Source organism: Carassius auratus, chromosome 15 (assembly GCF_003368295.1).
Source record: "Carassius auratus strain Wakin chromosome 15, ASM336829v1, whole genome shotgun sequence".
Classification (NCBI taxonomy): Eukaryota; Metazoa; Chordata; class Actinopteri; order Cypriniformes; family Cyprinidae; genus Carassius; species Carassius auratus.
The window spans coordinates 5,538,286-5,562,751 of NC_039257.1; the positions used below are offsets into that span (position 1 = coordinate 5,538,286).

Below are 24,466 nucleotides of genomic sequence, written 5' to 3' on the forward strand. Positions count from 1 at the left end.
ACTCACCCTCATGTTGTTTAAAACCTGGATAAATTTTACCCTTCTGCTGAACAGTTGCTTGCACTCAGTGAAGTCAATGTGTATGTCTTGCCAACATATCTGTTTGAAAATGAATATATTTGGTAAATGCCAAATTAGAAAAAAAAATCAAATTATTACATTAAGACTGATAAATATTTATATGCAATTTTATTATGCTTAGGTGTTCAGTCTTCAAAAGTATATAATTTCCAAACAATAAGTATACTTAAAATGTAATATATGTAATACTCTATTTACAGATAAGAGATTATCTGCATTATAATTCTTTAAAAAGACAAAGATATAGAGCATTTAATTGTAGATTATAACTGGCCCTTTTCCTGAATTTCCCCCAACATGATCTTAGTATAATTTACCTTAAGTAAAATAGTTTAAAATGGATATCCATCAAGAATAATATCTAAGATTAATTCTAAAAACACTTGCAAATGTATCAAAATTCTGATCAGCATTTTAGATTTAAATCTGTATGACATTCACTCAAGATATACAAGACACATGAAAGGTCATATATGCATCAGCCATTGCTTATACGAACAGAGGACAAATGTATGCCCTTATGTATTCATTTTCAGGAACTTTTAAGACTGGAAAGAAGTCCAGTCTTCAGTGTCGCATGATCCTTCAGAAATCAAACTAATATGCTATTTCAGTACCCAAGAAACATTTCTTCCTACTATCAATGCTGGAAACAGTTATTTGATGAATAGGAAGTCTAAAGATGCAGCATTTATGTGAAATGTCAAAAGCATTATGTCAAAACTATCATTTGACTGAAGCAAAATTCCCTGCAAAGCATTGAGAGAATGAGGCAAATCATACTTGACAGTTTTCTTTTATTTAGACAACCCAAATAAAAGGCACATAAAACATTGCGCAATGTGTTTACATAATTATTCTTGACGTACATTAAAAAAAAAATGTAGGAATGTTTTTACCTTTCTGCTAACCAAAAAAAGCCTAGTCTTCATATATATACAAAATTACCAATGTTAATGTTCTAATACAAAAAAGTCTTATAAAAGGTTATTTTACTTGTGTTTTTCCTTGCATGTGTCTATCGTAACTACCACGTTCTCTGAGCTAAATGTTTTTGTACAAAGATATACATTCATTGGCCTTCACATGGGTTTGCCAATTTAATCAAGAAGGACATGACTCATTTAAACAGTCCTATCCAGTCTTTTCTTGTTTTTGCTCCATTAATATTCTTTAAAAGATACTGATGCATAAGGAGTAACTTCATGAGCAACACTTTATAGGATATAAAAAAAAAAAAAAACACCAACAACAAATTCCTCAAAAATGGCAACTTGATATTTCATATGCAAAATAGATTCTAAATCTCCACACACATTTGGTAAACAGTTAAACTGCAGTTGGCCGCCCAGGCAGTTTCCATCGCTGAGCACTGCTCGTCTTATCTGAGAGAAGACTGATGTGTTTCACGGTGGCATTTTCAGACATGCAGTTCAGGCACGGAAGTGACGCCATTGTGGAAGGACAAACATTTAAAATCACAAGCACAATTAAAAACCCTTTCATTTGTTTTTGTTTTTTGTTGTAGTGTTTTTTTCACCCACATTCCTCGAATTCCAGTTCTCAGTTGGAATAATCCGCCTCTACCGAAGGCAACGTTAAAAAACAAAAAACAAAATGAAAACTTAAAACAGGCCATTAAAATGATTTTTGCTTTAACATCCCTACATGGAAGTCCATGTAATACTAACTTAAGACTGCAAATGCTTTGTCACCAGGTCAACGCTGGTTGGGAAACACTGGGGGTGCGAGTTAACACAAAACTAAACCCTCTTCTGGCGATTTACGCCAAAGCGCGGTGGTAGCTATGACATCATAATTTAAAGTACGATCACATTCTGCTGGTTTTACTCTCTGTTTGAGACTCATTCACATCAGACAAGCGCACACAACCCTGGTTTAGAGGGCCACGTGTGACTAAATACCTTGCATTGGTTTTTCCATATCACAGCACAAAACAGGTACGACAGCAGTCTGGCTCGGTCAAAAGGAGGACCGAGAAAGGAGTATTGCTTATTATATCTAACAGGGAAAGGAAAATCAAAGAGAATAACTAGTTTGGGGATATCTGCGCAAGCCGGTGTTCTCTGTTATTTTTAAACAGGGTTACTCCAAACAATATGACAAACCCTGAAAATTTGAAGGCAGTTTTGGTTTTTACTGTGACTTGGGTAAACGAACAAGCAACAGAGGTTATTTTTATGCTCCTGTGATGGACGATGACATCAACGGCTGAAGAATATACGGCAACTCGACTTCTGAGGTGCTTCTCAGTTTTCACCAATAAAGGGAACTTTGTTTAGTGTGTTAATTGCCTAAAAAATTAGGTCTGGAAGAAGGCGCTATGCGCGATTCTGTCCATAACAGGAGCAGAGTAAGTTGGGACACCCTCAGCAAATTTCCTGAGCAAAAGGTCCTAAGGAAAAACAGCCCTCGTCCTTTGGAAAGGAAGAGCAAAAACTACACGGTTACAAAACTAAATGCTCTTAAGAATACAAATGGACCTTTCTGTGTTGAAGTCGGCCACTTGGTGACCAGGCATCTATGCGAACACTAAAAATATTTGATCTAAGATAATACTGCCGTCAGAATAAACACCAAAGAGATATGTGTTCAGTGCAAGACTGTAACTGTTAATGTTAAACCTCACTAAGCAGAAGAATATCCCAGCTATTGAAACATAACGTAATTATTCTAAAATCAGGAATGACCAACTCCAAAGATTACCTATAAAGAATAATAATAATAATAATAGTAATAATAATAATACAGCTACAGATTAAAAGGCTTACAATGAAAGGAGGCCTTTTATAAACTTGTTCTACATTTTCCTCATTTGTAGAGTATTGTCTCAAAAAAAATAAAACACTCTCATCTTCCATTAATGGAAGCCACTGTCCCTTTTGTTGTACGTGACTCATTAATATGCATAAAACTATGAAATACTGATAAGCAAGCTAACGTAACAAAAATAAAATCCTCACAGTTAATATTTGCCAAAGTCCTTAAACCGTTAACACTAACAATGAAGCGCTCCGCTTCAAACAGCCGACTGGCAAGGATTTTCTGGCACTAGAAAAGTGAAATCACCAAACATACAGCATGTCAGTCTTCCGCTCCATGCAATAGCTATTTTTTCTGTCCATCACTAAACTCTAGTCAATCTCTCAGCCGAGCGAAGGAGATGCAAAGTGCCAGCTAACATCCGCATGATTCCTTGCCGCTGCGGACTGTCATTTTCCTATACTCGCCATTCCTCCAGGCTCTTTTTTTCCCCTCACAGCTGGAGAGGAAGACTCAAACGGGAGACATGAGGTTTACTAGGAGAAGGCGGGTGGGGCGTTGGGTTCTACCAGGGAGGAGAGGAAGGCAGGACCTGCGAGAGGAAAGACATGCTTTCCATTGGCCTCATGGCGATGTTGAGTGGACCGGTGATGTTCATTGACATGGGCGAGGTTATGGCGACAGGATGGGCGATGTTCATGGGCGCCGTAGCTGGGATGTTGACCGAGGCGATGTTGACGGGAGCAGTGATGGTGACTGGATGCTGAAGGCTGATGGGGGAGGTGATGTTGACCGTGTTGGTGGTGATGTTCATCTGGGCGGCGATGGTAACAGGGTTGCTGGCGATGCCGCGGTTCATGGATGTAGTGTTGGATGCAGTTGAAGCAGTGACTGATGTGACTGAGGCAGAGTTGCACACGTTGTTAGAGTCTGACCGGAAAAAGTAAAAGAATCAAGAATGAATAAAACACTGGGGTGATTTCTAGGGTTACACTGTGGGCAAGACAGAAAAAGCCTGGTTCATTAATAAAGATGACCAATGGCTAGTGTGAGAGTTTCAGGTGAGTAGCTGTATTGCCACTGATTATTTTAAACCAACTGATTTTAAACATTTATTTTTAGCTAAATTTATTGGCTAAATTATAAAACATTACTTGTGATTGTCTTGAAAATATCAGTAAAACCTAAAAAAAAAAAAAAATTACATAACATCTATTTTTTAATTAGCTTGTTGATAAGAAGTAAAATCTTTGTAAATAATAATACAGTAAATATAATACATTGCCAAAGACCAATGTTTCTTAAGAATTATAAATATACAGTGTTAAATGAAAAACGTTCCTAAAGGAAAAGTTAAAATTTTCATTGTAAACTTTTTTTTGTTGTTATTTAATTTAACATTTTATGAAAAATATAAATATTTCTAGTAAATTAATTGTAGTAGTTTTGAAATACATAATGTGGAGGGACTAGTGAAATAATTGAATATCCAATATTTTCAGTAGACAGTAGGGCTGCATGATTAATCGACACTGACAAGTTATGCAAAAAAAAAAAAATATGTGATTGCACGTTTATGAAATCAAAGAAATCGTTTGTGATAATGACAGCTGTTTGTGTAGCTTCTCAGTGAACTATGGCTCTGTGTAGTAAATATTTCATCTGAGAGCATGTGAAAATACCACATTTAATAACATGTTTTTACTCCAAATTCACGAGTGTTTGAAGTGTAGAGTCAAGTGTTTAAAATAAATCCTTCTGTGAGATGATGTGACTTATTACACAAAATAAGGAACATAACATATTACATAGTATTCTAAGCAGTGATAACGGCACTGCATTGTAAATATACTTTATTTTAATATAAAATAATAGGGATGTAACGATTCACTCAACTCACGATTCCATTCAGTTTGATTTAACAATTTTATTTTGATTTAAAGATTTTATTTTATTTAAACAAAATGATTTAAGATAAATTATAAATTCAATATGTCCTTTTATTATTGCTCTTACAAAATGCTGCACATTTCTTTGTGAAATTGAAATATAACTATAATAATATACTAATATAGCACTTTATATAAACAAAATAAGGCTTTGTTTGTGTTCTTTCCGACTCAGATAAACCATATATTGTCATAGTCATATGTTTATTAGTCACGTTGAATCAATGAAATGTTAAATCTTCTCTTTATTCAGCTGCAGGGATTTTCTGCAGTGATTTCTTTTTTTTTGTTGCATTCAGCACAAGAGCGCCATCTGGCCTTTGGAGGAAGATTTAGTGCTGATCACAGAACAGTGTTTCTCTGAAAGATACACATGAAAATTGCAACTTCCGTTGAATTACGATTTCAATTCCATTTCAATTAATCGTGCAGCCGTAATAGTACACAGCTTACATTTGTGGGCTTTGAAAGGCCAGGTTGGGGAAAATGCCCTTTAGCACCTAATATAATGAAAAGTGAAAAAAAAAAAAGGACAATTCCATTTTGTAATGGCCACATCAAATCACACAGGTGGCAAACAGTCAGAAAGCACTAATTTATTTGATTCAAGTGTGAAAGTTGGAGAACTGACATACCTTTGTTACAGGGGGAGGTGAAGCCGGCCTGGCCGTGGGTCTTCAGGTGGCTGGTGATGTAGGCGGCACTCAGCATCTTCCCACAAATGTTGCAGGTGACTTTGCCTTCATGCCGTATCATGTGTGAACGTAGACGGTCTTTGGTGGCGAAGGCGGATGTGCAGGCCTGCAGTGACGCAGAAACAAATCAGTGTGTGGACAGAGTGCGACAGACCAGGAGAGCGACGGGCATGCGCAGTCTTACCGTAACTTGGCATTTAAAGGGTCGTTCTGTGGAGTGTACGTGCTTGACATGACAGCTAAGATGATCTGGACTGTTGGAGAGGAAATCAAAAACAATAAAAAATGACGTTGCTTTACATGGATGACAGCAAAACTTGAACTTCACTGCATGATGGCACTATGCAGAAAATGTATTCATTTAAGAGAAAAGCTGTGATTGGGGGATTCAAACTTTTGACACCTGGCAACCGCAGTCATGAAAGCTTGTGGATGCTTGCAAAAAGAAAATTAAATGATTTCAGGATAAATAACCTGCGGACAAATATCACTTATAATGACGCTATTGTCTTATTTACAGATGCTTTACAGTAGAATTTGGATTTGTCTTTTCTTTAAAGAGGTTTTCATCATTGCTTCTGTTATTTTCCTGATTATTACTTTGAAACATTAAATATTGTTTAAAGCGCTACATAAATAAGTGAGACAAATTGGTTTCTTCTATTAAAAAAATAAAAAATAAAAAACATAAGATTTGCTGCACATACCGAGAGAAGCCTTTTCCACAAACGGAGCAGATATACGGCTTGTGCACGCCACCGTCGTGCGAGCGCACGTGGTAGGTCATGCGGTCCTTCCTCTTAAAACGCTGGTGACATATGGGGCACTCGAAGGGCTTCTCATCCGAGTGTGAGAGCTTGTGGCGGTTGAGGTGATAGACGTCACGGAAGGCCTTGCCGCACATCTCGCAGCCATGGTTCTTCTTCACCGGTTTGGGGGGTTTCTTGGGTACGGCCGGCTGCTGCTGAGGCAGGACCGACATCACGCCCGCGGCTGTAGATGCAGAGGTGGTGACAGTGGTGAGGATGCCCGCCACTGTGGAGACATAGGAGGGGTTGCCGTTGTTGTCGCGTGGCACAGTGGAAATGAGAGGCACCATGGTGGGCGCTGTGGTTGTCTTCTTGGGCCGTGACACCATCTTAATGCCTGTGTGACAGGATTCATGCCGCCGGAGGTGGTAACTGTCCCGAAAGGCCTTGCTACAGTAGCCACAAATGAAGGGAGTCTTTGACTTGGGTTCCTTCTTTATTACTACCTGACCACCACCGCCACCACCACCTCCTCCCCCTCCGCCCGTCCCACCGCCCATGTTGTCTTTGAGGAGGTCAGCCGAACTGACTGGGGGTTTCTGGTCGAGCAGGATGGGAAGAACAGGCTTTTGATCCTGCGGCTCGGAGTTGAGCAGCGGCAGCAGGCTGTTCTGGTGCTGGTGGTGGAGGGCTTCATTGGCCTGCTGAGATAGAAAGAGAAGACATCTTAGCATGTCGAACAATTCTTTGAAGGTTTTAGTCCTGATACAAAATCAAAACTGACAAAGTGTATTTGAGTGGTTGACTGATATAGTTTTTTTGACAGCCGATGTAGTTTTTTGCAGTATTTTTCACAAATAAAATTATAAAATTATATATATATCATAATCATATTACATATCACATATATAATCATGCAATATACAAATGCATACTTTACAAGATCTCACAGCTGGATACAAATAGGTCTGCAAAGTTTGTGAAATTAAATGTTTATTAAACAAAAACAATTTTTTTTAAATAAATGTGTATATGCTGAAGGTAAATGAGAAATAATTATGTTTGACTTTCTATAACTAATACTAATCAATTATAATACAATCATTATAATACTTTATTGTATACCTTTTAATTCCTTTAAAAAGGTATACAATAAAGTGAGAGGCACCATGAGAGGTGATAAAAGAAAAAGATAAAGCAAGGACACATGATAAGCAGAACTGTTCATCTCCGAGCAACCCACAGCGGTATTTCATTTCTTAATCCACGTTTTGAAGGAATTTGGTGAACCATTTGGCACGTTGAACCATAGGCCTATGCGTTGGCTTTGAAGTGTCGCTGGACAGACCGATTGGTGTATGACATCAAAGTACTGCGAGAGTGATACAAAAGCACAAGGTCGTCTGCTCTCTAAGCTCTTGCAGTTCTTTGATGTCACACACTGATCGGTCTGATGGTGATGATTCGCTTCAGGTCGAACAAGCCTAATGATTCAACCATTCATAAAGAACTCTTTACTTCACTCCTGAATGAATCAGCCATTTGAACTAATCAAATTAATGAATAAATGCCTCAATGACTTAATCATTAAGACATTTACCACCACCTGCTGGCAGTTTTAGTTTAGAGTTATTATAATTTAAAGAATTTATTTTCTTAATTTTATTATTATTACTATGAAATTATTTCATATTTTCATAGTAATAATAATAAAATTAAGAAAATAAATTCTTAAAGTTATAGTTCACCCAACCAAAAATGACAATTCTCACATAGTCCAAAAGAGTAGGCTATGTAATAAATTATCAAACAAAATATTTATTGCTGAACCTACTTTTTGTAATGCCTGATGCTTTACACAACAATGACTTTAAATTATATTTTGGGAGTAATTTCTCTAAATTCGATTAAATCACCACATCATGTAATTAATTAGATTAAAAATTGTAATCGCATATCAGTCCTACTAAATATATTAAAAATGAAAACCAAAAATCAGTCATGCTACAAGGGAATTTAGGCATCACAACATCACAGTATAAAAAAACATGAATTTTAAGACTTCTAAATATTACATGTAACAGGATTAATAAATTATTAGTAAATTTAAAAATTAAGCAAGCATTAAGTGATGATAAAGGTTTAATTTAAATACTAAATGTCAGCCAATATATTCTATATTAAATAACTATAAATAACAAAATCTTCTGTAATAAAACCTGACTGTGTATGCCAATCATTCACTTTGAACACATGATGCAAACTCATAGCCCGAGCTGTGTGAAAAGCCTAGCTGTGATACTATGGGCCAGCGCTGCTATTGGCCAGTATGAGTTAGACACGACCTCAGCTGAGAGACGGTGTCAAATGTTTAGCAAAAATAGAAACTGACTCATTTCCAGGGCATCTGTACAACTTGGAAAACAAGAGAAGCCCTGACTGGGACCTAGCAGGGGCACAGTCAGCTGTTCAGCAAAGTGCAGGATGACTAATGAGATACTGGAGCGATTGAGAAAGCTGAACAGAAAGTGAGGGACAGAGAGTATGAGAAGGAATGTGTACTGTGATACATTTAGATGTAGAAAAAACTTGCCAAAAACTGTCCATAAAAAGCAACTCTTTAAGAAAAGAGCAACATACTTCAAGATGAGAAAAAGCAGATGCATTAAGAGAAAAAGACATAATTCTTGGCCAACATAATTCCTGTGTGACTAACTGGAATCTTTAGATTCAAATGTGCAAACGTGTGCTTTATAGCAGAGACTTCAGTGTTTTCGCACAAGAAATTAGCAGCTTCCTGCAGCCTGCAAACATAAATCTACTGCATGTAAAATGATCTGAGCTTGTAATGAAAGTGCTTCCACATGTGACTGGCATCACAGGCTCAGGACATTCTGCTAAACTTTCATCATGTCATACACAACAACAACTGCAAAAAGGTGAGACTACATGGTTAAAGGAGCAATACGTTTACATAGCTCTTTTCTATAAGTGTAGGAGGGACGTGGTGACCAAAACTGCCATAAAAATATTCAACACATTTTGTAAATTATTGCATTTCTTAAATATCATTTGCATATTCAAACATGGCAAATCAAGATGTCCATGTTGTTAATGCCACTAAACAAACATTGCTGGTTCTTGCATGTTTGAATAGTCTATGTGGAAGAGAAAATGAAATTTGATAGCTACTGTGGAGAGGAAAACGATCTGTTCGCCTTTTTTTCCCCCAAGATTTATTTTTGCCATTTTTTGCCATTATTATGATAGGATCAGAAACCAGATCTGAGCTGGCAGGAAGCAAAGTGAGAAAGTAATAGGGGGACGGTATCGGGAAAGGTCTTTGATTTCGGGATTCGAACTCAGGTTGGTGTGCTGCCTAAAAGGCTATCAGCACTGGCAACTTCATATCTTTAAATTAAAAAAGAAAAGTGGAATATAGTGCAATACAGCTATTACAGTAATTCATTTTTGGAGTATGAAAGCATCGGTTTCCATTTAATTTCATTGTAAAAAGAGAATGAAAATCCGTCCATCTTCTACCCACCCTCGAAGCATCCTAGGAGTATGTGACTTTCTTCTTTCAGAATAATCCAATCAAAGTTGTATTAAAAAATTGTCCTTGCTCTTTCCAAGCCTTTCAATGGGGGTAAAATAAAGTGTACGAATCTGTAATAAAACATCTGTCACACGGCTCTGGAGGATGAATAAAGGCCCCCTGTAGCGAATCCATGCGTTTTTGTAAGATAAATATACAGATTTTAAACGCAATCAACACTTTTTTTCTCACTTCTGAGAAAAAAGACTGTTGGGAAGCAGAAGATGTGTAGGCTTCAGTTGTAGTTCGTCAGCGTTGCGCGGTTAGTGACGAGTGCGGAGAGAGAACAAAACAAAATGCTAGTCATGAATTAGAAGCACAAAATTAGTGCATTTGTGCGCACACAACGCATACGTCTTCCATGTCCCAGAGTCAGCAGACGTAAGAAAAAAAGGTGTTCATTACGTTCAAAATCTAGAAATTAATCCTACAAAAACAAATGGATTCGCTACAGGGGGCCTTTATTCATCCCCCAGAGCCGTGTGATGGATGTTTTATTACAGAGTCATGCACTTTATTTCATGTCTTCTGAACTGTTGACAAAAACACCCACTTACCCCCATTGAAAGGCTTGAAAGAGCAAGGACAAAATCTGTTACAGGTTAAGACATAAAAACTACACAAAAAAAAACATGATTATAAATTAACGAAGGAACAACAAATTAGATTACATACAATTACGAACAGAAAAAACAGTATGAGTTAAACAAGGTTTTATAAATCACAACATAGCAAGTCTTGCAATACAAAATAATAATCTTAATTGAAAAAAAAAAAAAAAATTAATATAAGCAAGATTTTGTCTAATCCAAAAAAGCATCTCTTCAGGCAGAGGTGGGGAAAATTAAGTGGAGGTTGGTAGAGCATAACTTGCTCATGAAGGGTGGGGTCGTTGGTTAAGGGGGGTGTTGTACAACCCTTAGTGCAGGGCCTAAAACAAGAGTAGCTGAAAGACTACACGACTATTAGGCTCCCCGTTCTGCAGCTGCCTGCATTGTCCCATTGGTCACGGCATCCAGTTGGTGGGATGGGGGGTGGATATTCACCCACACAATTGAACCGCTGAGGAAATATAGTAAAGCCTACAGTAACGAGAGACCTGCAGGCTGGACCTACCTCTGACGACAGCCGGGGAAACGCTACGCCACATTAAAGCTTACAGGCTTATATATCCTAAAAGAATGTAAGAACAGACATGTTCAGTTTGCATTTTCACCTAAAAACCACGTAGGAGGTCTTTGTGAGCTTAATTAAGTGACCTCGCCATACAAAATGTACAATTAGATGAGACACAGCTGCTTTGGGAGCTCTGAACATTGTTAACCCAGCACTATTTGCTGATATGGGTTAGCAGTCATTCTATGAGTATATTTGTATTTGGATGCATTCAAGTTTGCCACACATTAAGCATTCAAACAGTGACCGTGGCCTGCTCTTCATGCCGCTTGGATGATTTTGATACAAATCTGCATTGAAGGCTGAGGTCACTCCAACAGAAATAAAAATGCAAGTACTGTAGGTACTTCAAAACGCAGATCTAAATCTGACAAGCATGACTAAACGCAAAATGAAATCTTAAACAAACTCAATGCGTTTAAAATACGCTGCTATTGTGAGCATATATATTGGAACGACGTATTGGTACATATGATAATCTGCATTGTGTGCACAGCCATAATGTGGAAAATGGACTTGGAATTCATAATATGATATAAAAACTGACAGACTCTGATCTGCTGTGCAAACCTCATAAAACTTTAACAGTGATTGGTGAAAACAGCAGATGCACAGTTAAACTCTTTTTAAGCCCATTACAGCCATTTCTGCTCTTAAAATAGAGAAGAAAAAGCTTAATAACAATGCCAAAATTAAACATGTGACATCAAAACCAACATATCTGCTCATGTAATCTATCAAAAATCTAAAGGCAAGAACAAGAGCAAGCACATCTCTTTTACGCCAAAGACAGAAGCCAGTTAATCAGATTTTTGTTTGCTGCAGACGGATTAGGAGATGCCTGTTGGGAGCCGGACAATGCCCCGCTCATGAATAACCTCAGACGCCTGCAGAACAATGAGGAGTGACGCGCTAGACCGTCATCTCATTAGATGCTTCATCACATGGGTGGAATCAAGCAGAACAATTAAGCTGTTTTTTTTTTTTTTCACACAAGATTTAATAAATCACTGATCTTGTGGTTTCAAACTACTGTAAGTTAATAAAGTGTAAAGATTTCATAGCTAGAGCCATAGTGATAAGACATTTTAGAAGAACTTATGTATTTAGTATGTACTGACAATATCTAGATCAGCATTTGAGGTAAAGAATGCACAAAATCAAACATGGATTATGAATGGTGCATGCAAGATAAGCAGCGTGAAGAAAATCTGCATAATGTGGTCAAGAAAGTTCCAGACAGTGTCAAACAAAGAATCTATGCTCACAGGAAAGGCTAAATCTGATGTTGGAGTTGACTGCAAAATTGTTTCAGTATGTGTCCAATTAAAAATAAGTGTTAAGATGATGTTGATGATGATGAAGCACACACTGCAATTGTTACAGGCCTTCCTACCATTAACTGCCAACAACATTTTGGACATTGTCTGCTTCTATTTCTTCTCAAGAAATACAATTTCGGAAACTTTTCTGGGACAAAGCCTAGAGCTGTAGAGCGATACAAATGTTTTCTCTCCCAAGAGAAAAGTTAATAAAAAAGCTTTGAGTCCTTACTTTCTCACACTCATAATAATACGAAGAACTTTACATATCTTGACTACTCAGCTAGCAACACCATGGTCTTGGGTTTGATTCCCAAGGAAGGGAAGAACTGATAAAAATGTGTACTTTGAATGCAATGTAAGTGGATTTGTATAAAAGCATCTGCCAAATGCATAAATGTTACACCAATGGTACCACTGGTAAATTACATAATTCGGTGGATACCTAAAGAATAGCACCTATCATGTACTTATTCTAAATGGGAGTAAGCAATATTTGTACCTTTATGTTAAGTTTAAAGTATGAACTCATATCAGATCAATGGTAAAAAGAGTTGCATGCTGTCAATAACATGCCATAACCTAAGCATTCACATGTCAGTGCAAACATGCACAGATTCCTCATGCATCAGTGCAAAAGTCACATTTGCATCTCACATACCAATGGAATGCCTGCTTTAATAACATCAATCATTACATGCATAAGCTCAATGGACGTCAGAGGCATGAACATGGACTGACCATACAGCAAACTTCAACTGCAAAACACCTTTTTAAAGTTGGAGTAAGATAATAAGAGCAACAAACGTTCTGTGAGACTTCGGGTTTAACGTTATCATAATAAGTTTTCTACAGTAGAACCTCTACAGTATTTTTGCTTTCATCATATGCACGTTCTGTTCAATTATGTCTAGGTAACGTAGGCAGCTGAGAATATCTTGAAACACCAATGAACCTCATGTTCCCTCCAATAAAAGTAGGGAGCTGCGTTAACAACAAATGAAAACAAACACAGGAAATTAAGGAGAATTGTGGAGATCGATTGGGAAAGAAAAGTAAAGTATTAAAAAAACGTGCCAAAAAGAACATAAACATCGTATTCTATTATTACATACGCAGACATGGACGTTGCGTCTGGTCAAAACATCCAAATTGTGTCATAACAAAATCAATGAGTACACAAAAGGAATAAGCTGTCCTCTAAAAGTGTTTAACTTAAAACCAAAAAAGGCATAAAGCACGTAAAAAGAGTGTGAATGATAAAGAGAAGGGGGGAAAGAGTGAAAGAAATCCCTTGTACGTCTCCCTCACAGTTCACAGCTGGAAGTCTGGGAGAGATGCAGCATTAGCGGCTAATGTGAGCTAGCTTAGCTGCCATTGTTTTTACTGCCTTAAAATCCCGCTTTTAAAGCTCAAATCTCCGCGCTTCGCGCTGTTTTTAAGAGTCCCGAACGATTTTCAATTTTTCCCGCGCGGTTGGGATTTATTTCGAACGGCTGGCTTACCTGAAATAAAAATGAACTCCAGCTCGTCTCCATTGCAACACTTAAAAAAATCTGCAGGAAACCTACAAGAAATCTACAACAAAGCAGCTAAACATGGCAGCTGCTACAACTTCCTGTAACCCCGAGGGCCAAACCATTTCATCTGATATCCGCGCTGCTGCTGCTGCTGCTGCTGAGATTCTGCCAGCTCACTCCATCACAGAGCCGCACTCACAAACACTAGTTTAGAGCAACGATCCTTTTTATTTTGAATCAAACATTTATCATCATTAACCGACTTTTATCACGACAAATCGAAACTGAATTTCAACGATGTCGAAAGAAATAAACAGGAAATCGTTTAATGAATATGCATATTTTTAGGTAGGCTACTACATAAGCAACTGACTTAAACTAAAATTATTGAACATTTTAAAAACATATCAAATTTATTTTAAAAACGTCTTATTTATTCATGCATGTATGTATGTATTTATTTATGTATAGTTTTAAAAAGTAAAAGCTGTTGCATTAACTAAATAAATATATTTATAATCTGCCAATATATCTAAAATACTATAAATATCAAACACACACACACACACATATGCATACATACATATATTACATACATACCTAAATATATATATATATATATATATATATATATATATATATATATATATATATATATATATATATATATATATATATATATATATGTATGTATGTATATGTATGTATATATATGTATGTATGTTTGTACAACAAATTATACATTAAACTGACATCCAGTTTTGGTGTGAATTAAGTGAGATTACCAAATGCAAAATATTAATATTATGTATATGGAGTACCAAGACAGATGTCGAGGCGGTACAAATTATGTTTTACTCTGGATATTATGTGTCAGGGGCAGATGGTGAGGTTGCCTAGCCTTTGCACAATGTGTGTGCAAATGTGTGTGTCTTTTGTTTGCTTGCAGTTTTTTTTTTTTTCATTTTATAGTACAGCAGATGCAACTGTAACTTTAAGGTTATAAACCTTTTAGTAGCCTACTATGATTTTGAAATGTTGTATTGCACTTGAAAACTAAATTCTAATTAGAATTTTCATGACTGAATTATTATTATATTAAAAGACTGTTGTTTTGCTTGTTTTTACCCAAAGGAGGAAATATTATGTTGTGTTTATAATAATTTTTTTTTTCAATAATTAAATAAGAAAAAGATGAGTGAATGGGTCAGTACAGATTAAATGTTGTTTATTTTCATATTGTGTTTAAATATTTATCATGCAGAAAATTATTTAGTTTTCACACTCCCAGAGCAGGTAGGACAAAATCTCTCATGAATTAGCATTGTTTCTCCATTCCAGCAGGTTCTTTTGAACAATTTGTTTGACTGTTCACGGACATTCAGAGATGCTGCATCCCATTGTATTTTTAAATCTTTGTGACATTGTACATTGGGACTCTTTGTCTGAAAACAGTACAATGAGGGTTTGGATAGATGCCTGTGGTCAGCCCGTTTCCCCCAGCTCACACACTGAGGTCTTTTCCTGGTGACAAGCAGACCGTTTTTCAAATGTAGCAATGCAAATTTTGGCAATGCCATTTTTGTATACAAATTATCCATAGGTAAGTGTCTTTTTTCTTGTCTTTTTATTAGATTAATCAATGTAATGGTCATGATGTCGTACAATTTAATTAAAAGATTGAGGCATTTTATTGTCCTACCAAATTAAATAATGACTGTAAAGAGGATATAAGGATAATTCAGGATAATTGAGAGATTTTACAAATTTATCTAGATTCACCTCAATGTAGATGACACAATCAAGCAATTAGATTAAACATGAAACATTCATGAGGAAGAACTTAAATCAACATATATCAACATGTTGGCAACACAAATGAACATTTTCTGGAATATTGTTTTTAATTTGCCTAAAGAGTAGATTATTTAACTTTCTTACAGGAAAAGTTTACACAAAAATGAAAATTTGCGGAAAATTATAGCCTTAGGACATTCATGATGCAGCTGAGTGTCTTCATCGGAACAGATATATATATATACATACATATCTTTACAAAATATTGATTGATGAACTAAGTCGTGTTGTAGATTATATTGTTTTTATCAACTATTTTAACTCTTACTCTGACGGCACCCATTCGCTGCAGAGGATCTGTTAGTTAGTAAGTGATGTAATGATGATGTATTGATGTAAAATTTCTCCAAATCTGTTGAGATGAAGAAATACACTCATCTACATCTTTAATGACCTGAGGGTGCGCAAATTTCAGCAAATTTAAATTTCACTAGTTCACCCTTACATCTAATCTGAAGGCGAATAGTAGGCATATTTTGGCGTGCTGTCCTGGGGGAGGGGTCCGGGCCCGGAGCACAGCCCGAACCCAAATAACTCCCCCTATCCCCAATTTGGGATAAATAGATTAGAAGTGAGGAGTTGGGGTGGAGGAGGGATGCCGAAAAAACTGTCGTGGGACAGGAGGTAGGAAGACTGGATATATATACGCTTGTGTGCTATTTAGGATGATTGGCTAAAAGAGACGCATCTGTGCCAGATTGAATGATTATCTGATCGTGCATCTCCCGAACTTTGTTAATAAAACCACATTTTTTTGGTAAACTATTCTTTCAAGAAATACAATTTTATATAATATACTAGATAACAACATAACATAAATTCTTTGCCTTTCCACTATTTCCTTATTTTTCCAGATTAATAAAATGGCTGACTGGTCAATTCTGGGCCGCTTTCTAACAGAGGTTCAGAATCATTCGACGGTCATCGGTAAGATCTGGCTGACGGTGCTTCTGATCTTTCGCATCCTGCTGGTGACCCTTGTTGGAGATGCCGTGTACAGCGATGAGCAGTCAAAGTTCACTTGCAATACGCTGCAGCCGGGCTGCAACAATGTCTGCTATGACACTTTCGCCCCTGTCTCACATTTGCGCTTCTGGGTCTTCCAGATTGTGCTGGTCTCAACACCTTCCATCTTCTACATAATCTACGTGCTGCACAAAGTCACCAAAGACGAGAAAATAGAGACAGAGAGGGTCCAGGCAGAGACTGAGGACTCCGTGGGAGACTATTCTGGGCAGCTGGAAGGGGACGGTGTCAGACTGGGATATGGACACCAGGGAGAAGAATGGAGTGGTCGGGATGAAGAAAGCATAGAGCAAAGTCTCCTGCAGGATGATTTCGGAAAGGAGGGCAAGGATCCAACCACACTCTCCAGTCAGGTTCTCCTCATCTATATTGTTCACGTCTTGATCCGCTCCGTCCTAGAGATCACATTTCTTGTTGGTCAGTACTACCTGTTTGGATTTGAGGTGCCTCATTTGTTTAGATGCCAAACGTACCCTTGTCCGACACGGACTGATTGTTTTGTGTCGCGAGCCACTGAAAAGACCATTTTCCTTAATTTTATGTTTAGCATTAGCCTGGGTTGTTTTCTCCTGAACATTGTGGAGCTTCACTACCTCGGATGGATCTACATTTTTCGCATTTTGTGTGCCGCCTGCTTCCTGTGCATCAGGCCAGAGAGGGAGCTGTATTCTCAACGCAGGCCTTTGCTGCTACGCCTGAGACATTCAATGCGGAGCAGGCTGGTCCTACAGTCCCCCACAACCACCTTGTCTGAGGAAAAGACGGCAACGGCTTTGCTTTCACACGGCCCAGCCATTTCCTTTGAGACTGACTCCACTCTTGAATGCACCTCAAAGAGGACCCCAGAGGAGAGCGAATGCATGAGGCTGAAATTGGCCAACATGGCTAGATTTACTGGCAAAAAGTCCTGGTTGTAATGTGTATTGACGGTTTTTATTTTCTCTTGTTACATAAGCTCATTGTAAATTTCAGTTTAAGGCCTGTTTCACACACCCTGACCATATTAACAAGTAACAGCTTTCACAATGCATACAGGCAGTTTTGCGGTCAAGAAGAAGCACTGAAAGAACATTTGGAGCACTTCATGCTGAAATCAGCAGAAAAAATCTTTTGAAATAGAAACTTTTGAATTAGAGCAACATAAAATGATGGAGCAACCTATTTGTTTGAAAAAAGACACGTGTTTTTAAAGGAAATACTTTATTTAAACTTACTTAAAGCTGCGTTAGGGAACTTTTGATGCTCTAGCGGTTAATAAACAGAACTGCTTGCGTCTTGCGGAAGAACATCGTAGCCGGAACTACTTCTCTCTGTTTATGTCTATGAAGAATCACAAAGGTACTGGGTTACTCCGCCGCGGTACCCCCGAAGCAATCTAAAATAGTCTGAATATAAACACTTATTATAGGTGCACCCTAGTGATTCAGGACACGCTAAAAACACGGTTTGGAAAATCGATTCATGGTGTACTCACTTATTATATACATTTTTCTACATTTTGAACACAAACAAAGTTACGGACCGCAGCTCTGATTGGTTGATTTCTTACCGGGAGCGGTCTGTAACTGCAAATGGCAATAGGACCACTGGGAGGAGCCAGAGGAGCTTGATTTTTTTCACAGATTATCTGTCTCATATTCTACTGTCAGGACATAATGACAGGTTTAATAAATATGTAAAAAATATTTTTTTTTACAAAAGTTCCCTACAGCACCTTTAATATATGAAATTCTGTATTTTGAATTGTGCATTGCATTGTGTTTTAGAGGTGTCTGTATAAGTCTTTCTACTATTGTAGCAGCTCAAAATGAGCCCATAGGATATGTGAAACAGGCCTAAAACGTTTAGTGATTGAATACTATGTTGTGATCTTGTCAGCTGAGCTTGTTAGCACTGAGTTGTTTTGTCGTGTAGTAATGTTCAGTGCATTTTGTGTTTGATTCAAATGCTTGCAATGCTTGACTTAAAAAAGTTTAACCCTTTCAGAGCTTTTATTATAAATCAAGATGCACAACTTTCAAATATTTTGAAATATCATAAAAATGAATATCATATATTCAGCTAAATGTCCAGATATGACCATCACATAATGTATATTACATCTCCTTAATTGTATTATTACTTGACTTTTTTTCAGTAATGAGATGAGGTAATGACTATTTATTTCTTCATGACACTGAGACACATATAATGCAGTGTCATGCACAGCAACTCTTGGGCCAGTGCTTTATCTGCGCATGTAATACTTACTTGCACATTAGGTTGATCTGAGTGTTTATTTAGATTCAAATGCAGTGCAAATGCTTCTGTATATGCAATGCACAGTGAGAGATTGCTTGACACTCATAAAAAGCTTTTTAATGTATATACATTTTTTATTTTTTGAGAAATTGAAAAGTAAACATATTTTAAGCTGAACTTTTCTTAGATTTCTTTGTGTTGCTTCTTTTAAGAAGGCTACTGAAAATTCAGTTTTCCACACAGAAACAAATTACATTTCTAAAATATATTAAAACAGAAAATAAATTATTTTAAATTGTAATAATATTTCACAATACTAATGTTTTGTTGTATTTTTCATTACATAAATGCAGCATAAGAGATTATAATAGGATAAGAGGTTGTGTATGCTAACAGGTTTGGTTCATTACCAAAAACGAGAAAAGAGCATTTACAGAAAAGGCATGTACAACTTTCATTAGCTCATGGAAACATAAAATCAATGAATTATTTCATATTCAGAATGAAAAAGAAGGAAAAAGAGAAACACATAAAATGATAAACAAAAATATTAACTTGAATTTAAAAGATGCTGAGCACTAACAACAAGAGCTGACCTCCTCAGCTACTGACTTCTCTCCACCAGGCCATAAGGGGGCACTGTTTATTTTGGATCCCATTTTAATAGCTTCATTCTGAACACTGTCCGTCCCAACCCTCTTCTGGATTTCAGAGGCCATTGTTAAAAATGCCTTCTCTACGTTGTTTGCGTTCTTGGCACTCGTCTCCAGGAATGGGATTTTGAGTGACTCCGCAAATTCCTGTAAACAGTGCAAATTAAAGTTAAAATAATTGCTTGGATCTGCCATTTCTGTAGAGCAGACTTGACCATAAATTTGCATTAGCAGAGTGTGCTTACCTTTGCTGTGGTAAAGTCTACCACCTTTTTTGAGGCAAGGTCACTCTTATTACCGACTAACAACTTGGAGACATTTTCACAGGCATAGCGGTCAATTTCTTCTAACCATTGCTTCACATTGTTGAAAGACTCCTGTAAAAGCAAAGTACTCCATTAAACATTCTCTATTCCCAAAACTGCATAACATTTTGTAATATTCAATAGTATTACCTGCTCTGTGACATCATAGACAATTATAATCCCATGTGCCCCTCGATAATAACTGGATGTTATTGTTCGAAATCGCTCTTGCCCTGCTGTATCCCACTTTAGGACAAAGAAACATGAAAAAATGAACAGAATTTATTTGCAAAAAATGCCATGTGACTGGTGGTTAATCAGCATATTATTAGTTTTTGTCACTTTGTACAATTTTAATACAAAAATATTTTGTACAAATATAATTCTCTTTTAAATGTCTTGTTCCACAAGCATTTGTTTAAAACAGATCTAACAGATCAAAAAAAAAAAAAAAAAAAAAAAAAAAAAGCAACACATGCCTGTCACAAACATTCTGAATATGAATGTATATAAATGTCTGTAACGTCTTTACTCACAATCTGCAGTTTAACAGTCTTCCCCTCCATTTCAATAGTTCTGATTTTAAAATCCACTCCAATAGTGCTAATGTAGCTCTCTGTATAGGTGTCATCCTGTTAGAATAATTATGTCATCAACAGAATTATCAGCTCGTTTCTTCCATGACAGATTCTTAAAAAATATATATATTTTGTTTTACATTGATAAAAACAATCGGCACATAGATTTGAAACATCAGTACAGTGAAAGAACTTTTAAACAGAATATTAAGGGTAAAATATTTAGCTTACAGCAAACCGTAGAAGTAAACACGACTTTCCTACACCAGAGTCCCCAATCAGCAACAACTTGAACAGGTAGTCACTGAGAAAAACATTATGATATTACTGACATGTTACTGTACTGGGCATTCATGCATTTTTATTCACCTATTATTTGGGGGCAAAATTTATAATACTAAGATTAATGGCACAAATTAGAGGCCTCCACTATTCATTGCACTGTTAGCAAAACAATATACTGTAAACAAAAGGACAAACTAGCACCGCAATAATGTAGACAAGCAATCTTGAGAGCCAAAACTACTTACTACTCAGGATTCATCCTTAGGGTTAGTAATAGCAAGATGTTGTTTAAATGTCTTTCAGCCTGATTATCTTTGTTCAGCTGGTTTCTGTCCTTAGAAATGCAAACAGCAACAACCGTGGCAATAGTGAACCCAGATACTGCTCCATCATTTATTCAAGGCTTGATCAGGTTACAAAGTGGCCATTGCCTGTTTTTTAAAGTTGCAGGCCTGTAGAAGTGACAACGAGGGTGATACAGGAGCACATATTGATTTCTGCTAAATTCTGAAGACACAAAGCTGTCCGTGTATTACGTAACTGTACCAACCACCCGGCATGATGTTATTGTAGTCTCAGAACAAGTTAATCACTAAAAAAAGTACAAACAAAACAAACAAACAAAAAAGTTATGAAACTCATGAAATTCATATTAACAGGCAAGAAAAAAGAGTGAACCCAAGGCAATCACCAGATAACTTTGCCAAAAACTAATTTGTAATAGCAAACTACTTCCGCTAGAGGACGCTGAAGAACGAAATAATCCACTCATCTCATTATTGTTGAATGTTTTGTCAATGCAAGATATTCCAATACACGATATTACATAACAAGAGGGCATTAAAATGGTATAGTGTTGTATTTTTTAAAATAATCTTTTTAATAAGCAAAAGATCTTGTTAAAATATTTTTTTTTTTCGTTTGGAAAAGCTGGCTGAAGATTCACCACAAAAGATGGATTTATGTACAAACCCAATATTTTGAGGCACACATTTTCAAGTCTGATGATGTTGCACAGTGTTGTTGCTAATTTTATTATTAAATTATTTTATTTTCATACTTTTGTTTTTAGAAATGCCATACAGTCATACAGAACAGTTATGGCAATAATCTTGCTGCAAACAGATACTGTAACAACAAAACAATACAGGCCAAGAGATGCAAGAGGGCCAATTATTGTGTTCCCTAGACTCTAATAAACTCAAGAGGCTTACTGAAGATACTGCAACAGAAAATTACTTCATGACATGTATTGCTTTTCCTTGTAAAATGATCCTCCATTCAATACTTGAAATTAACTCTTTACAGGCCAACATGCAGCACTTTTAGAAACAATTCACATCACATTTAAAAACAATTAGTTCCACACACAAAGGTCTAATGTACTGCAATTTTTTTACATTCCTATTCGACACAGTTGCAGAAATTGCCTGGTAAATGTCTTGAATGCTTTCCTTCATGATCACTATCATATTTTGAGTCAATCATGTGACTCTATTACTCCTTGCAGCGGACAGAAAAAACAAGTTGTTTTACACAGTTACTAAGAAGCCACTCCAAAAATCATATATCGTCTATCAAGGTTTTTATAAAAAACAACAAAAACAGCATGTTGTGTCAATTAGGTATTTTTATTATATTAAATGACGTGACATTGTAACAAAAATGACAGTGATCTAACAACCGTTATTAGCAGAATACATGAATAAATTACAACTGACACTTAACAGAAATACTTGAAGAAGTAAAACAAAAAAGAAACAGAAAATATTGTAATAAAGACCAAGTTCCAGTGAAATACTGTATTTTCACAATCCTCTATGAATACTTTGAGAGGCCATCATTATGTGTATTTTAGTGTGATTGAGTAGCACTTTCTCTCTGCAGATGACAAGGTTTTAGGATGTGACATCATCTGAAATACACAATTGAGTTTAGAGTTACAATGTACCTCCTTCCATTTGTTTATGTAAAAACTACTTTGTTTATGAAGGCCGAAAGTAGTATGTGAGCACTTCACAATGTTATGTTTGTGCATAAACCCAAGTAATAAATAAATAAATAAATAAAAAAATTCTAACAATATAAACCATAAATTCTATATCATTGTTACTTACTTACAGAGTTGGACGCACTTACATGTTCTCTTAAACTAAAAAGAGAAAAATACATGATTGGTAGGAAACCAGTTACACAGTTTGAAAGTTTAAAATAATAAACATTTTAAGAAATAAATCAGAGTGTGTTTATGTGTTTTTGGCTAAGGTCCAAAAAATCAGTAATGAGCCTTTTCTTTTTTCTTTGAGTGTAGTGAAATTGTAGCAAAAATGTCAGTGCTCTTAACAACAGTTGACAGATGACGTTGAACATGAATAAATAAATAAAGAAGTAAAACAAAAAATATATGTGATGAAGACAGTTCCAGTGAAAAATCTTCACAATTCTCTATGATTGCTAAGTCCATAATTTTGAAGTGACTGAGTGTTAGTTTCTTTTTGAGAGGATGAGGTTGTGGCATGATGCATCTCAAATAAATAATTGAGTTTAGAGTTGTCTATATGATTATGTAAAAACAATAATGTCTATGAAGGCCAAAAGCAAAAATGGACAGAATGTAAGCCCTTGAGTATATTAAAAGAAAAAGATGATATAAAGTCATGGGATAACTTCAATATATTTCTTTTTTGTGCCTAGGTATGTTTATGCATAAACCCAAGTAAGTAAGAATGAAATCATTTAACTGTTGTGAGTGTGTTGACAGTCTGTGTATTTGGATGGCTGAGCTCCAGAAAATCAGTAATGAGGAGCTTTGACAGTTACAGATTAAAAAAAAAAACAAAAAGGGCTGGAATAAAGAATCCTAAACTCTTAAACAAAGAACAATTTCAGCATAAAAGGGTTCTTCAGTATTCTATGGTTCTTAATAGAACCCTTACTACTGTACATGTAAAAACCATTAAAGAACCATCTTTTTTTAGAGTGTAGTTCCATACTCTACCAGCAGGGGCAATCTGTGCTATGCTACCAGTAACTCTACAACATTTAAAGTGACCTGAGGCTTAATTCGCTTATTAAATTCAGGCCCTTGTTCCCTACAGTCTTAATCAACTCACATCAGCTTTCCCTTGACCAATGTTTCACAAACTTAATTAATATGTTTCCTCTCTGGTCTTTAGTCCCAGTAGGGTCAGTGTTTTCATGGTACATTGACATAAGTCTAGAGAATTCTGGATTCCGATAGATCTGTGTTTCACATTAAGGCACATTTAATACATCTAACTAACTTGACACTCCCAAATCAAGGCCAGTAAGCTCTATGCTAATGTATTAAGAAATATATTAATTGAATCAGACTGTTAGAAAGGAGATGTGTCCACAATGTGCAGTAAAATTGGGTTATTGATACATAATTATATATGGAACCGAGCTAGATCAGTGACTCTCACTAAATTTTTCATGCTCTGCATTCTCTTTACAGCCAAATTTGTAAACTATTGTCTGACAATGATATGTATTAGTTCATGATAGAAATATTTAATAAAGTCAAAACTGTAAAAAAATTGTTCTTTTATGTTTTATGTTAAGAAAGTCTTTGTTGTTTAAGAAGTTTTGGTTATGATTAAAAAATTATTGAGATCACTTGCAAG

The 24,466-nt window shown here is 36.2% G+C and overlaps 3 protein-coding genes across 3 annotated transcripts; 1 reads left to right on the forward strand and 2 right to left on the reverse strand.

Moving 5' to 3' along the window:
• Positions 1 to 858: 858 nt before the first annotated feature.
• Positions 859 to 14,024, reverse strand: LOC113114823 (vascular endothelial zinc finger 1-like). Its single transcript, XM_026281873.1, has 5 exons — positions 13,860 to 14,024; positions 6,217 to 6,962; positions 5,694 to 5,763; positions 5,450 to 5,615; positions 859 to 3,795 (listed from the first exon to the last, which is right to left on the reverse strand). Exons 1-5 carry the CDS (start codon positions 13,890 to 13,892, stop codon positions 3,431 to 3,433), a joined length of 1,380 nt encoding a protein of 459 aa, XP_026137658.1. The 5' UTR covers positions 13,893 to 14,024; the 3' UTR covers positions 859 to 3,430.
• Positions 14,025 to 15,091: 1,067 nt separating this feature from the next.
• Positions 15,092 to 17,934, forward strand: LOC113114824 (gap junction delta-2 protein-like). The gene is made up of 2 exons (XM_026281874.1): positions 15,092 to 15,477; positions 16,586 to 17,934. The coding sequence occupies exon 2, from the start codon at positions 16,595 to 16,597 to the stop codon at positions 17,672 to 17,674; it is 1,080 nt and encodes a 359-aa protein (XP_026137659.1). The 5' UTR covers positions 15,092 to 15,477; positions 16,586 to 16,594; the 3' UTR covers positions 17,675 to 17,934.
• A 655-nt stretch (positions 17,935 to 18,589) lies between these two features.
• Positions 18,590 to 21,570, reverse strand: LOC113114825 (ras-related protein ORAB-1-like). Its single transcript, XM_026281875.1, has 6 exons — positions 21,065 to 21,570; positions 20,766 to 20,838; positions 20,493 to 20,588; positions 20,107 to 20,202; positions 19,897 to 20,028; positions 18,590 to 19,798 (listed from the first exon to the last, which is right to left on the reverse strand). Exons 1-6 carry the CDS (start codon positions 21,076 to 21,078, stop codon positions 19,577 to 19,579), a joined length of 633 nt encoding a protein of 210 aa, XP_026137660.1. The 5' UTR covers positions 21,079 to 21,570; the 3' UTR covers positions 18,590 to 19,576.
• Between the last annotated feature and the right edge of the window lie 2,896 nt (positions 21,571 to 24,466).

Bases quoted from the DNA above. Each gene is read 5' to 3' on its own strand.
- LOC113114823 (XM_026281873.1), bottom strand. From the start codon at position 13,892: ATGGAGACGAGCTGGAGTTCATTTTTATTTCAG. The intron at 6,963-13,859 runs GTAAGCCAGCCG...TTTCTATCTCAG, and splicing joins GGAGTTCATTTTTATTTCAG to CAGGCCAATGAAGCCCTCCA. The intron at 5,616-5,693 runs GTAAGACTGCGC...GCGTCACTGCAG, and splicing joins CCTTTAAATGCCAAGTTACG to GCCTGCACATCCGCCTTCGC.
- LOC113114824 (XM_026281874.1), top strand. From the start codon at position 16,595: ATGGCTGACTGGTCAATTCTGGGCCGCTTTCTAACAGAGGTTCAGAAT.
- LOC113114825 (XM_026281875.1), bottom strand. The intron at 20,203-20,492 runs GTGAGTAAAGAC...TTTGTCCTAAAG, and splicing joins AGACTGTTAAACTGCAGATT to TGGGATACAGCAGGGCAAGA. The intron at 20,029-20,106 runs GTAATACTATTG...TTGCTTTTACAG, and splicing joins TCTATGATGTCACAGAGCAG to GAGTCTTTCAACAATGTGAA.